The sequence below is a fragment of the Kryptolebias marmoratus genome, linkage group LG3, assembly GCF_001649575.2.
Source record: "Kryptolebias marmoratus isolate JLee-2015 linkage group LG3, ASM164957v2, whole genome shotgun sequence".
In the NCBI taxonomy this organism is placed as follows: Eukaryota; Metazoa; Chordata; class Actinopteri; order Cyprinodontiformes; family Rivulidae; genus Kryptolebias; species Kryptolebias marmoratus.
Genome location: NC_051432.1, coordinates 17411667 through 17427931, shown reverse-complemented (window position 1 = coordinate 17427931; position 16265 = coordinate 17411667). Strand labels below are relative to the sequence as shown.

The 16265-nt window shown below is 42.9% G+C and overlaps 2 protein-coding genes across 2 annotated transcripts; both read left to right on the top strand.

Annotated features, from left to right (window-relative positions):
- The first annotated feature begins 83 nt into the window (after positions 1 to 83).
- On the top strand, positions 84 to 8910 carry si:ch211-14k19.8. The gene is made up of 11 exons (XM_017425453.3): positions 84 to 502; positions 999 to 1376; positions 1657 to 3357; positions 3452 to 3540; positions 3660 to 3718; positions 4461 to 4633; positions 6021 to 6186; positions 6274 to 6465; positions 6926 to 7147; positions 8125 to 8284; positions 8371 to 8910. The coding sequence occupies exons 1-11, from the start codon at positions 460 to 462 to the stop codon at positions 8443 to 8445; spliced, it is 3258 nt and encodes a 1085-aa protein (XP_017280942.1). The 5' UTR covers positions 84 to 459; the 3' UTR covers positions 8446 to 8910.
- Positions 8911 to 12018: 3108 nt separating this feature from the next.
- Positions 12019 to 15542, top strand: actb1 (actin, beta 1). The gene is made up of 7 exons (XM_017430902.2): positions 12019 to 12142; positions 13090 to 13215; positions 13311 to 13550; positions 13985 to 14231; positions 14306 to 14497; positions 14605 to 14786; positions 14911 to 15542. The coding sequence occupies exons 2-7, from the start codon at positions 13093 to 13095 to the stop codon at positions 15052 to 15054; spliced, it is 1128 nt and encodes a 375-aa protein (XP_017286391.1). The 5' UTR covers positions 12019 to 12142; positions 13090 to 13092; the 3' UTR covers positions 15055 to 15542.
- Positions 15543 to 16265: the final 723 nt, after the last annotated feature.

Sequence of the window (16265 nt, the reverse complement as noted above, 5' to 3'; positions counted from 1 at the left end):
AAAGCTTCCACCTGCCGCTTCCTGCAGTAAAGGTTTCCTGTGTAAAAAGCAGCTTCCTGCAGAGACCAGAGGACTCCTGCCTCCCCGGAGGAGCCCGGAGGCGCGCCGGGCTCACACGCCGCTGTCTGACCGACGCACGTGTTTCTGATTGCCGTTAATGAGCGGCGGAGGCGCCCCGGACGGGACGGCGGGGGGTCCCTGCGAGCAGCCGCGCCAGGATGGAGGAGGGACAGCCCGGCACGCCTCTGGGATTTATCTGGGGCTCTCCGCAGGAAGACGGGACACCATTCGCGCTTTGGCTGTTTGGTTTGTCGCGTCGCACCGCAAAGATAGGGCAGATTTAAAAATACATAAATAAATAAATAAATAAATAAATAAATAAATGAAGGAATAAAAAAAAATCTGCGATAATTTTGGGAATAAACAGGTCTCCGACTCTGAAATGTCTCAACATTGGAAATGCAGCTCCACGTCTGTCTGTTGCTTTTTCTCATCACAACAGGTAGGAACATCTGACTCCGTTTAACGCACATTTTGTATGAATCTGTAATAGTTTTATTTTTTATTTTTGTAAACATCAAACTGTTGGACGCGATTTGAATTAAGTCAGTGGATCCCAAAGTCCCCACTGTGGATCAGAAGACACCAGGGGGTCTTTAGACAGTCCCCAGATGTCAATTTACCTTTAAAACTGATTGATTTTGGCATATTTTCCATATATTAGTTACACGTAATAAAAGCAGTGGTCATAAATGAATGTTATTGTGGTCGTTGAGGCTGTGTTGTCATTGTGCCTTTGTTTAAAAAGGTTTTTTAAGCAAAGTTTGTGTCTTTAAGCCAACAATAGATGGGGTCACAAGCCTTTGTCAGTGTCGTTTTGTGAGTCGGGAGCTATAAAGTTTGGGACCCACTGCCAGAAATGACCATGTTACCAAACTAATCTGTCCTGTAAAAGCTCCCATCTGCTCAGGAGAATCATATCAGTCGTGTCTTCTCAGATGAAATCCTGGCCTGGCAGGATCAGCGGTGTGGTGGAAATGTCAGCCTGGACCGCCAGCCCTCTGGTCACTTCAGTCTCTCTCTGCCTGGACCTTTTAACGACGCCAGCACTCTGAACCCCAAGAACCAGCAGCCTGGCAGAACTTCACAGAACTGCACCTGGGTGTTAGACATTCCCATGGGGAGGATGGTACTTTTAAAGTTGGACTGGTCGGAAGGCGGGACGAGGATCTCGGTGGGTTGTGTTGGGAGCGAGGAACATCGGGTCTTGCGGAGCAGGGACACGGTTCTGCTCTCCGGCTGTGACGGAAACAAAGCCACCCTCAGCTGGACGGGAGCAGGACGCTCCTCACATTCACTTCAGCTGGGTTATTTTGGTGAGAAAACATTCCTCAGTTAAACGGTTTAAACTTGGACATCATGGACCACTTTGTGGATCATGGGAGTCTGATAGTCCTAATTTAATTTGGATTAAACTTGTTTTTGTTTGTTTAACAGTAAAGCTAGGATTGGTTTATTCAGGCTGCAGGGCGTGAATGTGTGCTTTGCACACTAAATCTGTTGGAAAGTTCTTATCTCGCTCATGTTGTGTTAGAGAAACGTTATGATGTTGTGATTTCCACTCTGTCCTCACCCCATTTGTTTCTGGTCATCTAGTTCAGGAAGATGAGAGGAATTCCTCAGAGGATCGGCTTCAGACAGGAACTATCGTCACAAATATTGCTACTGTTGCTCAGGAGGGGGTGAAGGACACTGAAGAGAGCAGAAGTCATGTCCGTAGAGATCTGGTGGGGGGGTTTAGCCCCTGGTTTGTGTCTAGTGCCTCTTCTCAGGACGAGGGTCCACTCCGGCCCACCTCGCCCCAGCAGGGACTTCCAGTCTCTTGGAGAGCTGATAGGGAAACTCTCCCTCTTCCTGAGGAAAAACCAAACAATGGAGCGGATACATCTGGAGCTTCTCACCTCACCAGTGAGCCCACGAGTGCCAGAACATTCCTATATTTTCAGCATGCAGGCAGTACAGACACAAAATCCCAAACAGAAAATCCTACCCTCACTCGGACTGAGATGTCCTGGACCGATTCAACAATCGCCCCGCTTGGCACAGACATACACAAATCTGCATCCACTGAAACATCCACACACACAGACCAAAGTGTGTCCAACTCTAGAGTTTTCACCATTTCACCTTCAGAGATGCCAACTCTGGAGCGAAATACCATCCCATATCCACTTGATGGTGCTATTAGACCAACACCTAACAATCAACAAGCTCTTCCCTGGACAAGCGTGCAAAGCACAGACAGATTTACCTCCGATCTGACTTCCAACCCTTTAAACTCGTCCACCCAACCTCCACAGCGTGACTCAAGCAGTGCAAACACAGACAATCGACCCACTCGGTCATCATCTTCACCCAGCCCCAGCGGGACTCAGTCGCCCAACGCCCACCTCGCAGAGCTCGACACTGCCGTTGGTACTGTGGAGGCTGCTTCGGGTCATCCACACACGAGTCGGTTTGACTCATCTACATCTGATGCTCCCACACAGACTGCTGCTGCTGCTTCCGAGTCTTTTGATGAAAAGTTTGGAAATACAGATGTTGTTCACTCTCTTGCTCCTTCCACTCAGAGTCAAACTGACGCTCCAGAAAGCACAGAGAGCTCTTCGTACACACCCTCTCCATGGAGACGAGCGTTAACAGAAGATATGCAAAACAATATTATGACAAACACGATCTCTTCTTCCCCGGACAAGGACGCAGAGCAGGCATCAGGTTTCACTGGCTCTTTTTCTACACCCAGAGCAGCACAGATGACAGAAATCAAAAACTCCGGTTCTACAGCAGCAACCAATGAAGCGTATACACCACCATTCCCTGAGACAGTCCCACGTGACAGCTCGCCCTCTGATTTTGCTCATTTGTCGTCCAGCACAGCCGCAGGCTTGCCTGTACATACAAACACACTCCAAACACACTTTCCCCATGATAGTCCCACAGCCTTAACCTCCTCTGTCACTGAATCCTCCCCGTCCGTGTCTTCACAAACATCACATCTATCTTATATTTACCATCTTCCCTCCTTCACTAATATTCCAGCGTACAAACAATCCCATAACTTTATCACCGCCACCGATCCCCCTCTGCTGTCGACTATAAAGTCAGGTTATAGGGAGGTGAAGGGAAAGAAAAGGGGTCAGTTCTGGCAGCGGTCTCCCACATCTGGACCAGCCTTGCGTCCCAGCCAGCAGAACAGTTTCGTGTTCACACAGTCTGCTTTGACCTCCACACCAACCTGGAGCTCCACAAGAAGTCCGATGTTCTACGTTGTGCCAAACCAGCCTGCAAAAATCAGAGGTACTGCACATGTGTTTTGTTTATTTTTTGGTTGTAATTAAATGTCCAGGTCATGTACCCAGGCCTGTTTTTTAATGGACTTGTCTCTGTTTAGTGGGATCAGTTGAGCTTCTGCTGCAGATAGTTGTAGAAGACTCCAGATCGGCTTCGGCTCCTGGTTTGGAGGAAGACACAGCAGCCTGGGTGAGAAAGAACTCGCAAATATTATAATAAATTACCCCAATAAAGGTATAATTTTAAAATGCCATTTAATGATTCAGGTTTTCCAGCCTTTGCACTACTTATACTTTGTTTAATTTTAGGTACAGCCGTACCTGCAGAGAGCCCCGGGCTTCAGTAAACTGCTGGATGTCTGGAGCAGGTGAGGAGGAGAACATTTGATATTCTCAGTTGGCATTTTCCCAAAATTGTTTCTCTCATTAAGTTTTACATTTAAGTTCTAATAAATTACATAAGAAAGTAATGGTCTAGAAAAAATTGTTGCAGTATTTCCAGAATCCTTAAAAAAGCTGCTCTCTGAAGACTTAAATACACAAACTAGGTTCATTTTTAGCAGCAAACTCCAAGATGGCATCTACTACAACTACTAAAACTGGTCAATCCAAACTTGTATACATATGTGGTTAGCATTAACTAGAAACTATCAGAATGCTAGTCCACTAAAAGTGAGATTTTCAGTCTGATAATATATTTATCAGATGAAAAGACGGGGGATGGATTACATTTGCTTCACCTTTTTCCGTAGTTTTGCTGAACTTCTGGATGAATGTCGGATCTTGGTTTTGTTGTTTAATGGCATACAGAGTTAGACGGTGAGCCTACATAACTAAATACTGCTGTTTGACATATCCAGGCTTTACTAGTAACAGAAAGGGTCCAATTAGTTTCTGTTAGATATATTACCCGTGGGGAAATTTAATTGAGTGACAAATTAATAAAATTTTCAAAGTTTGCTTGAGGTTCAAACCAAGCAAGAAGACCTTTTTTTGTTTTAAACAATATTTTTCATAATGAACTGAATTCTTCATTGTGAATGACATATGTTTGTGTTTAAAATCTGAAGGTACAGATGTAAGACTCTGCTGTTGTGTTTTTTGCTCCAGTGGGAATGCAGTCCAGAGTCTGGTTGTGTTTAAAACCAGCAGTGCTCTGCAGTGGCTCGGTGTGAGTGGACCGAATGAACACATGTCACTGCTGGAGCGAACAGGACTGGCCCAAGCTGTTCACGAGGGGAGGATGTTCAGATCATCGAAGATCACCAACATCACTCTTGGAGGTGAGGCCGGGGTGGAGTACGTGCCTACAGATCACCGACTAAAGTTCCCTCTCCCCCATAAACACACACACAAAGAATAAACTCAAACAAATAGGAACTCCATTTTTAACCTCTTTACTGAATTAGCCCGATTACAGACTCATGTGAACGTTTTAACTCGCTGACTCAATTAAACTCACAATCCAGTTAGGAAAAATTGAACCATGGCACCTGGTCTGGTTCATTCAATTTGTTTCTGGGGTGTGTAGTCATCTTAGCAGTTTCCATATTATTTTCCTTTCAGAACATATTTATTGTACTGTGGTTGCGCTTTGAAGAGAAAAGTTGCCCCAGTGGTTCATTATTGCTCCGCCAGTGAAATCCAATGGAAGCTAATTTGTTGTAATTGCCACGCACATATGGTATAATGATGATACCAATCCAGTCTGCTCCAAATGTATCAGCCATTAACTAGAACACACAACATATTTTCTGACTTCCTTGCGTGCCTGCTTCATCACCTGCGATTATGTTTTAGCTTTTGTGTGAACACAGACATGCCAGCAGATGCATTTAAAAGCTGATGAACAATATTCCAGAGAAGCACTCTGTTACTTTGAGTCTTTAAAAGGAGAAGTATGCTTGTTTTACACATCATACCCTGTTGGCCAACTACTTCCTGCTCATCATTTTCTCATACTGTTGCTTTATAATTTATTTTTATTAGTAGTAATTTTTACTTCAGTCACACTAATAGTAATAGTGTGAAACTTTTAATTTTTTATTTAACCAAAATTATTTAACCAAAGCGAGGCGCAAAGAGAAAGCTCCCACTAAAAGCTGCTTGTTGTTTCATAACAGATGTGTGCTATCATTCTGAATACAACAGGAAAAAGGCCAATATGTTTAAAATACGAGCGTAACACTTCTGCTTTGTCACCTTATCCAATCGTCAGGTGAAATTTTAGACTTTATCATGTCTCAAGTTGAGCTTCTATTAAAATTAGGTCTGCTTTAAAGCATTTCACCAGGTGTTCAGTGATCACTCTTAAAAAAAAATAACTGTATATAATCCCGGACAAATCAGTCAGGGTCATCATCATCGGTTTTATTCTAACCGTTTCTTGATAATACATGGCCAAAGGATTATTTAAAAAAATAAATGTTCAATTATTACAAACCAATTTTTATTTTTTCACTTGTTTCGGTCAAGCAAGCACCATGGTTTTGTTTCGGGATCCAAATAATTCCAAACTGTCTTTAGTCATTAAAGAAAATGATAAGTTATGTCTTTAGTTCGTCCTCAGTTGGATCCTGTAGAGAATTTTCTTTGTAGTTGTTGTCAATGACAAATATATGAAGAATGTTTTGGTATAATTTCTTTTTCCTTTAAATCTCCTAATTTCAGGTCTGCAGGGTGACGTGTGTGACTGGTTACTGCAGTGCCCTGCAGGATATAAATGCACGCCTGAGCCCGGCGCCACGAACTACAGCTGCTCCTCCGTGTGCCGCTTCCATTACTGCCACCACCACGGCTTCTGCACCCACCACCCAGGCCAACTTCCTGTCTGCCGGTAATCATGCTGGCCCAACATTCATCTGAAAATATCCTGCAAGTGAGGTTTTTGATTAATTTACTGGTTTTAATTATTATTTCCTAGGTGTCTAGTAGGTGAGGACTTCTGGTACATGGGTCAGAGGTGTGACATGAAGATGACTCGGCTGCGCCTTGTGGGTGCCTGTGTCACCATCTTAGTCATCGTAACCACAGTCATCGGCACTTTGGCCTTTGTAGCTGTACGACACTATAGAGCCATTCTGATCCAGACCAAAGTGGACCAGACACGCAGCAGGTACTCACCCGCTCAGGAATCTACATTATTAATCATACTTTTCTAAACTGACTGACAGTTTAGAGTTTTAAAGGCCACTTTAGATAAACTATTATTAAATATAATTTAAAAAGATGGCACTACCACACAAATTTAGCTCAGTAACTGTAAAAGTAACTGAGTCACTGTCATTTTTGTGCTAGTGCACTTCAACAGTTACTGTAAAACGCAGTAAACAGACCTGATATCGTTCACAATAAAGCCAACTCCCTCACTTCTGGTGACGTTCAGGTTCTTGCTTTCTTTTCTTTTCTTTGCAAATGGCTTTTAAAATAAAATTTTAGTATTTGTCAGTAAGTATTTGTTGTGTTTTTACTGAAGTAGGTCTCATGAGTTCAAAACATGACTTTCTTTTAGTCCAGATGAAACTGCAGATGTGTAATCACGCTGACGTGTCCTGTCACTAACTGATTGTGTGCAGCTACCGCAGGTTCAACCATTTTGATGAGCTGTCGGGTCGGTTCTGGTTGCGTTCGTGGGCGGGATCAGCGGACTCGCTGGACAACCCTGCCTTCACGCGATCCGACGAGTTGATGCACTTGCGAGCGCTCGACCGGCCCTGCTGTTACCATGACGACACGCTGTCGCTGGGTTCCACGTGCCCCAGCCACGGGGCGCACATCAGCACAATTTACCCCAACAGGTGAAAACACACACACACACTCAGTGCTACACATGAACTGTCAGTCGGCTCAACAGAATCTGATGGCATTGAGAATAAATCTGTGTGGGAGGGGAAAAAATTTTTTTGTTCTCAATAAAAGAAACTTTGAAGTTTAAAAAGAAATGGTTACAACAATATTAGCCTTTTTTTATATCTGTCTATGTATACAAACTATATAGTTTTCCTAATATAATTATTTTTTCCTTTTTTTAAATTAAAACCCATACCACATAAATGATGGGTGTTCAAAGTATTTTAAACTGATTTTAAAGATGGCTTCAGGCCAGTAAACGGAAAGCAACTCAGCCAAGAGAAACATGTTTTACACTTCAGTAAAAACTGCTGGTGTAGAATTAAGTACTAAATCTATTTGAAGTACAGTGTGCCAGAAGAACCTATAAAGTAAGTGCAAACTAGGAATGTTAGGATGTCCAACATTTTTGACTTGTGTGAAGGTTTTTCTCACATCTGCGTTGAGCCCTTTGTGCAGGTCGGTCAAATAATGCTTAACAACTTGATTTTATGTTTGCACAAAATGCTGTTAAACTTATGGGTAATGGAGGAGGTGAAGAGTCCGATTGCAGAGCTAAACATCTTGGAAATGTGAATGTCAGGATTATTTTTTGAGGGATGTATTCATATTTTTAAGCCTGAATATTTATATATATTTCAATTTTGTCATTATTTATGATCTGGCTTGTTAGAAATATCTGGTCATGGAACAGTTAAGGGGAAACTAATTAATCTGATTTTCTGGAAAGCTTTCCTGAACACCTGTACAAAAAATAACAAAAGTAATGCCCTAAACATAGTTTAATTTGGTTTGAGATTAGATGGTTCTAAAACATTATTCATTATTCTGCCTCAGATCCCAGTAATCGAGCCACATTCGTGTTCTTTGACCTCTCATTGCTGCATTCTGTTCAAAGTTTTGCCTGTGTAAATAATCCCTGTAGCTCTCAGTATGGTTGGAGGGGGAGTGGAATGAGTTTGGGGGATGGTGTGTTGGACTCGGGGAAGGCCAGCGACCTGTCTGTCTGCAGCTGGCCCGTGGAGCCCATTCACTGGACTCCCTTCCCTCTTCTGCAGCACCTGGCTTCGCACAGGACACCCGCAGTGAGTGTTTTAACTATGCAGTGTGCCGTGTGAGAGAGTTGGAGGGGAAAATGTGTCTGATTTAATGCATTCTTACTTCCAACCAGGTCAGGGTGACCCGACCTCGGTCCTACTGTGAAGGCATGGAGCTGGTAGACCTGGGAAAGAGTTGGACCGCGTGACACAAATAAAAGCTGCAGCAGCAAATATTTTCTTTCATCATTTTAAATGCCACGCCTAAATGTTCTTGGTTCACTTCTAAAAAATGTAAAATATTAAACGTAAATGGGTTTGTATGTTGATTAATGACTGAAAATCCTGTTCCTATACATTAATTTGATCATTGAGGTGTTTTTTGTTAAGCCTGAAACCAGTCTTGTGCTGCTGTGTTTATCTGAATGTCTACCATATATGTTGTGTGAAACAGGGCAAAATTTTTATTTTGTACATGCATTTTATTTTGGAGACTAAATGTCCTTGCAAATGTAAACTTACTTGGCTAGATGCTTTTTTCCCCTCATGAACTTAATCATAAACCACAAATTATGACAAAATCCAAAAAGAATTAACATTAAGAAATGTAATAAAATTGTTTTTTGTTTGTTTTTTTTCCTTAAAGTCCTCTGAATAAACTGGTACTTCTTTCATATCATGTCTACAATAGCTAAATACAGGTAAAATAGTTGCCTTAAAAACAAGATCTGAGTGCCTGTTTAGCAAATGACAGATTGAGGTTTTAAGAGATTATTCGTCTGTCCCGTTCTGCCAGTGACTTTTCACAATGTGGTTTATTAAGTTTGATAAATATAAGAAAGCAGGAAGGGAAATGTAAGGCATTTTATGCCCTTCTGACCGAGCTAAGCTAGCAAGTTGCTGGTTGTAGTTTAACTTTATACACCGAGTGTCTAAACTTTTTTTTTTGACTAAACTAAAAACAACATAATTAATTCTTGTATTTGAATGTGCTAAAATGTTTGCCACCTTGCCTATCTGCTAATATTAAATGGCATACTTTAAGGTTTAAGAGAAAACAAAAATGTGGAACAACAACAAATCAGTGGCCGGTGTGACATTTAACTTCTCCTGGATTCATTAATCGGTAACTCTGAATTTCCAGTCTTCAAATTGATATGTTAGAGAAAAATTAACATCTGAAGTCAAATATGAATCCCTATAATGCTGAGTCCAAATCTCTGTTGTCGAACTGTGACTCTTTCCTAAACCAAACTATTACCAGCCAAACCTTAACCTTACACCTTAGGTCACCTTAAGGTCCCATGGGGACTAATTGTCCTGACAATGCATGTAATAATACCAGAAAATGGAACAAAAACCAGATTCATGCACTTTGTATATTCAACACAAAAGGTCAAAAAATAAAGAAACGTGTATAACTTCCATGGCACATTGAAAATAGCATCACTCTTCTATAATAGTCCTTTTTTGGACAAATTACATTACCACCCACACAAAGTAAACGGTTACTTTTGAGGCTCCCTGTTTACTCTTAACTGAGTTATTTATAGGAATGTTCAGAAACAAACTTTTTACATCATTATTTGCCTGACAAAGTGTGTCTCGTGTCTTTATTCAATTTTTATTGGCTCTAAAACCCAGCTCTGTGTCCCTGAAATCAGAAATGCGCACAAGCTGTGTACAGGACGTTTTGTACAACTGTCATTTCAATAACAACAGGACTAATAGCTCATGTAGTAGTAAGATGCCAAACATTTTACATCACGTTATTTTAGGTTCCCCTTGAGTACACTAATGCGCACAGACTGAACACACTTCTCTTTATGAATGAGCTCTGTTGGAATGTGACATAATAAGTGACTGGGAAATAGTGGTGAGAAGTGAAAGGAGTAATTCTGCTCGCTGACCTTTAATGTCACTCCCACAACTGTGATGTAAAAAAACATGAGAGTGATCGACGCCAGTGTTTGAGGAGGGAAATATGACAAATAAAGAAAGTGAGCTAATTAGTGTTTTAAGAAAGAGCCAGACCACTGGAATTTGGGATGGGCAGAAGGTACCTGCTGGCTTTTTCCATATACGGTCTGAGTCAGAGGCGAGAGCCAGGATTTGAGAGTTTCTCTGACTGTGTGAGCGAACAATGCAGGGAGGGAGTGCCTACAGCAACATATCTGTGTGTGTGTGTGTGTGTGTGTGTCTTGTAATGCATACATTAGTCACACATATGGCAAGTTCTGAAATGGCATGAAAGTCCAAAGGAAATGTTGTGAAACCTCTGTCGGGGAGGAGATAAGTGAGCACAAAGATCGCAAAGACATGAAAACGTGTTGATAATGCAACCCTTTTAGGACATAAAGCAAGATTATTTGTGATATACTGTCACACATGGACAGCCTTAAAAAGAGAGATTCATTCATTTCCTCAGACTGGTCACATGATCTGACTCTTGCATTTTTCCCCCCTATGTGACGCCCTCCGATATCTCCTTATATGGATGCCATCCAAAAGAACTCTTAAAGGGATGGATGGCTGTCCTGCTCTGGGTCCGCGCTTGGTCTGCGTCCCTGTCCATGTGTGTGTTCAGTCTCTGTCTCAAGCAGGATAATACCAGTCTGAGAAGCAAATTCCTTGATCAGCTCATTCATCCCCCCACCTAGTATGCTGTCCTAAGCTGCAGTCACTTCCTGCATGCATTTAAAAGAAAAACAAGGCACTGTAAAAACCTGCTTCCTGTCCTTACTGGTGAGCTAGCTCCCATATATCCATATTAGGAACACACAGAGCTTGTGAGAATTCCCTGTGTCAGTTTGTAAGTCTTTGCCTTGTGCCCTAACTGAGTTAAAACAGCAGCTGGGTCCATGCCAGTCATTCTTTGGTCAAGTTTAAGATACACACCGCAAGATAATCTTGATCATAACATTGAATATTACGTTCAAACAATAAAAAATGTTTCCTTTTACAGAAGCACAGTAAGTTGAAGAGTTGTACATACTTGTATAATGTGTACATGTGCACTGAAATGAGTCCTAATAGGCCTTGTAATTTCACTTTGATGCCATCGCACCAGCTCATTATGTGTCAGTATTACACAAGTGATGAGAGATTTACACCCTCCAGAGTTTTGATGTAAACATACCTCAGATTTCCCCCTGTATCTCTGTTACTCAGTGTGTGTGTGTGCGTTTGAGACTGGTATGCCAGGACAGAAATGTCAGACAAGGTGCTAACAGTGCTGTCAGCGACCCTCAGGTTGTAAATCCTGGCCGGGACCTCTAATGAGTATCTGTAACGAGTGGGAAAATTTTTCTTTGCAGAGAATAGCACAAGCCAGCGCTCCTTTATTCACTATTCTATCTTTTATCTCAGTTAGGTGATAATGAATGCATGTGTCCTTTGTGTTAAAAAAGGGAAATAGTTTGCAGGGGTAAGAGTTTAAAAACACTCAAATAAGAACACATGGAACTCCGGTGTGTTTAGCACCACTGTTCATGGGATTTGCTGGCTATCTTTGCATCATGCTCACCATCATCTTCATTAATATTATAAGAGCAGTAGATTGAGTCTATTTCACCACAGTCTGAACGACCCAGTACTGATAACTTTAAAGGTTTGTGGTGGGTTTCGTGGGGCGAAGTCCCATCCACTCCACCCCATCCCATCCACCCCCCACTGCCATGTCAGGGCTCACAACTGCTATCTGCATGCGCCACGCCCACTGGATGCGGCGGAGCCAATCAGAGGGCGCCGTGCGGAAAGTTCTCCTTATATGGAAAAGGGGCTGCAGCGCGAGCTTGGATAAAAATCCTGCAATTTACTGGCCTTCATTGCAGTCCAGCTCCGACAGCAGAGAGAGTGTAGCGCTCGGTCACAGGTTGCCTGAACTGATAACCCTCCTTCACACAGGTAAGAGAAGAGAAACGCCAGCGTATTCTCGTGTCCCGACGCGTTCATTAGATTTTATTTTGTTCACGTTGAATCCGGCTTTTAAAGATTTTAATCGGCTTGTCCGATAATGCGCGTCTCAAGTTGAGGCGACCGTTAAGGAAGGCTTTGCGGCGTGAAGAGATGCTCTCCTTAGGCACTATGTATTAAAACATGGTGTTGAGATGTTTTAGATGGTGTGAATAGTTGTGCTGATTGATGTCGTCGTCTAGTCGGTATTTAAAACGGACGTCTTGACATTCTCAATTACATGTAAGAATCTGCTTCGGCGTCGGCGCTTGTCTCATATTTCACATGGAGGTGACTTGATGAACTTGAGATAAAGTGCTTAGTTTTTTTTGTTTGTTTTTTTTTTTGGGGGGGGGGGGGGGCTAATAAGCATATTTCTGTGGCACTAAAGCTGTGAGGTGAAGTTGCGTTTAGCGGCTGCTGGAAGTTTCGCACTCAGCCTTTTTTTTTGTTGTTGTTTGTTTTGTGTTTTTTAAAGAAATGACTGCGCACACCGGGGATGAGAGAGTGAAATGTAGTCGCTAAAATGGCTCTTTTTTTTTTTTTCTCCCCCGAAACTCGCCATCGTTGTGCATGATTAATTCAGTAAGGGTAATTTGAAGGGAGTGGCCGACAGTCTGTCCTCAGAGGACACACGGGATGGCTTCCGGGCCGGTCTGCCTCCGTCTCCAGGCTGTCCTCACTCCTTTCCATATATGGTCATGGCCGGACCGGGAGAGAAGCTGCCTTTGTTTCTCAGCCTGGGAGCTGTGGTTCGTTGGTTCGAAGCATGCGCAACTGCGGCACCCAGCGTACAGGCCCTCGAATGACAGGGCTGTAACTTTCCCTACCAGATGTGAAAGTATGACGTCCCTGAACATCCTTTACACATTTGTTTAATCTCTCTCCCTCCCTATCAGAAAATGGATGAGGAAATCGCCGCCCTCGTTGTTGACAATGGCTCTGGAATGTGCAAAGCTGGCTTTGCAGGAGATGATGCTCCCCGTGCTGTCTTCCCCTCCATTGTTGGCCGTCCCAGGCATCAGGTACAAATTTCCCCTGTTTTCTCCTATTTTGTTTTTTTCATGTAAATCTGGTAAACCTTTAAGTTCTAACCGACATGTTTTGTTTTTCCCCCTAGGGTGTAATGGTTGGTATGGGCCAGAAGGACAGCTATGTTGGTGATGAGGCACAGAGCAAAAGGGGAATCCTGACTCTCAAGTACCCCATCGAGCACGGTATTGTGACTAACTGGGATGACATGGAGAAGATCTGGCATCACACTTTCTACAATGAGCTGCGAGTTGCCCCTGAGGAGCACCCAGTCCTGCTGACTGAGGCCCCCCTGAACCCCAAGGCCAACAGGGAGAAGATGACCCAGGTAAATTTGACAGATTCAAAAAAAAACCTCCTTCTACTTGGAGCTTAGCTCATCTACAGGGCCCTCCAGGAAACTTTAGGTGTCTCCTTCTGGCTCAATCTGTCATTTCCTCCTGTTCAACTTCTAGGGTTCTTCTCCCTGAGCTGATCTTTTCCATCTCTTCGGATGCTTCAGGTTTCTGTCTTCCTGCACTGCATCAAGAATGACTAGTTGCAGCATGGGCACTGCAGTCTTTTAATTGGATTTGCTAAATTAGCTCAAGACTTAACTACTTTGGTGTCTGCATGACCAAACATTAACCGATCAAGCTGAGACTTAAGACTAGTACAGTCAATGACTAAAATACTTTGACTTTTTGGCCAGTGATTGTACTAACCACAAACTTCCTTTGGGTTACTTTGACCCAGTCATGACTAATGTCCTCCTCCTTCCAGATCATGTTTGAGACCTTCAACACACCTGCCATGTACGTTGCCATCCAGGCTGTACTGTCCCTGTATGCCTCTGGTCGTACCACCGGAATTGTCATGGACTCTGGTGATGGTGTGACCCACACAGTCCCGATCTATGAAGGCTACGCTCTGCCCCATGCCATCCTAAGGTTGGACCTGGCTGGCAGGGACCTCACAGACTACCTCATGAAAATCCTGACTGAGAGGGGATACAGCTTTACCACTACAGGTAAACTCTGTGAAAACAAGCTGACATTTAAAACTAATGATGCAGGAGGATTAACTCGATATACTGTCCCTCAGCTGAGCGTGAGATTGTGCGAGACATTAAGGAAAAGCTGTGCTACGTTGCACTGGACTTCGAGCAAGAAATGGGAACTGCTGCCTCCTCCTCTTCATTGGAGAAGAGCTATGAGCTGCCTGACGGGCAGGTCATCACCATTGGAAATGAGAGGTTCCGCTGCCCAGAGTCCCTCTTCCAGCCTTCTTTCCTTGGTGAGTAATTTTTGTGGTGGGAGCGGGTGGCTCAAACCAGGTCGGGTTTAAATGGCAGTGCATTTTATAAATCAGCAATTAACTCCTTCAGTGCACTTGTTCTACAGGCATGGAATCTTGTGGCATCCATGAGACTACCTTCAACAGCATCATGAAGTGTGATGTGGACATCCGTAAAGACCTGTATGCCAACACTGTCCTGTCTGGAGGTACAACCATGTACCCTGGCATTGCTGACCGTATGCAGAAGGAGATCACTGCCCTGGCACCCACCACCATGAAGATCAAGGTAAAATTTGTCCTTGTGGAATGCTCCTACATTCAACTAGAAGGGGGCTGAAACTTGCAGAAATCCTGTTTGTAGCTGAGCAATTGACTTTAGTGTCTAAACCTTCCTGTTTCCCTCTTTGCAGATCATTGCTCCCCCAGAGAGGAAGTACTCTGTATGGATCGGAGGCTCCATCCTGGCTTCCCTGTCCACCTTCCAGCAGATGTGGATCAGCAAGCAGGAGTACGATGAGTCTGGCCCCAGCATTGTCCACAGGAAGTGCTTCTAGACTGTTCATACACCCCCCCCCAAAACAAACACTGCTCAAATGGGCTCTGCATATCTGCACCAACACATTGTGTGCTGAGCCTACACCTCTTCCCATTCTGTCATCACTCTGGCTATGGCACTACACCCTTTTGATGGGGCAAAACTCCACATGAAGTACAGAGCATCCAGGTGGTGTGACTGTGGAAAAATATGTCAGTTGTCGTGTTGTGTAGGTCATTTCAGATGTCTTCGTTCACCACCTTATTTGCCTCTATGAAGGTTTATTCTCTGCTGGGCTTACTGCCCATCAGATCTGTAGTATTGCTTAATATGTAAATTATGTAATCTGAATTTTTGTTTTTTGTACTTTCAGCCTTAAATAATCCAGTTTTTTGTCATCATGCAAAATACAAGGCTTCTACCTTGGTGTTGAGGTGTATGAAAAATTGTGCATGGGGCTTTTAAGCCTCGGTACACAACAACCCAATAAAGCGCACATGACTAAAACTGCCTGCCTGATCTCTTTCTTGCAATACTAAAGTGTAGCCATATTGACCAGTCATCCTATAACTGTGAAATAAACTGGTCCTTCCACCTACACTAGAGTCGGAGTTGGCTTATTAACAATGCAAAATATAGTTGCTTTCAAAGGACAATTTAGGAATGTCTAAGGTTGGAATATTTTCAAGTGTATTAAACAAGCATAATTACAACTGTGCTGCAGTGTAAAAGTGTTTTTTGTTTTTTTTTTTTTGTGTTAAGAACCTCAAGCTTTAGAAAACACAACCATTAAGCTTCTCTTGATGATGATTCCTGATGTGAACAACTTGTTACAGATGTGTAAAGAGCTCACTAAACCAGCTGGTATGAGAACTCTGGTAGCAGTGAAAATTGCTCATAACTTGCAGCAGTCACTTGTATCATCAGGTGAAGAAACTGTGGCCTGGGCACATGAACAGTTTGACCCTTTCCTCAGACTAGTCTCTGAAGCATCAACACAAAGTTTAACCAATGCTTTCACCCAAAGGGTGTGAAACTTTACTCCATACCCATGTAACACTGCTATCCTACACAAGGTCATGCTTGTGAAAGAGGACATGATCTCAATGTTTTATTTGTTTTTTAAAATATGGTTAAAGGTCATATAGTCAATGGTAAATATACAGTAAATATTTTATATTCAGTTTGTTTAGCTTTTATAAAAGCTTAGTTTATATAATTGAGCTGAGT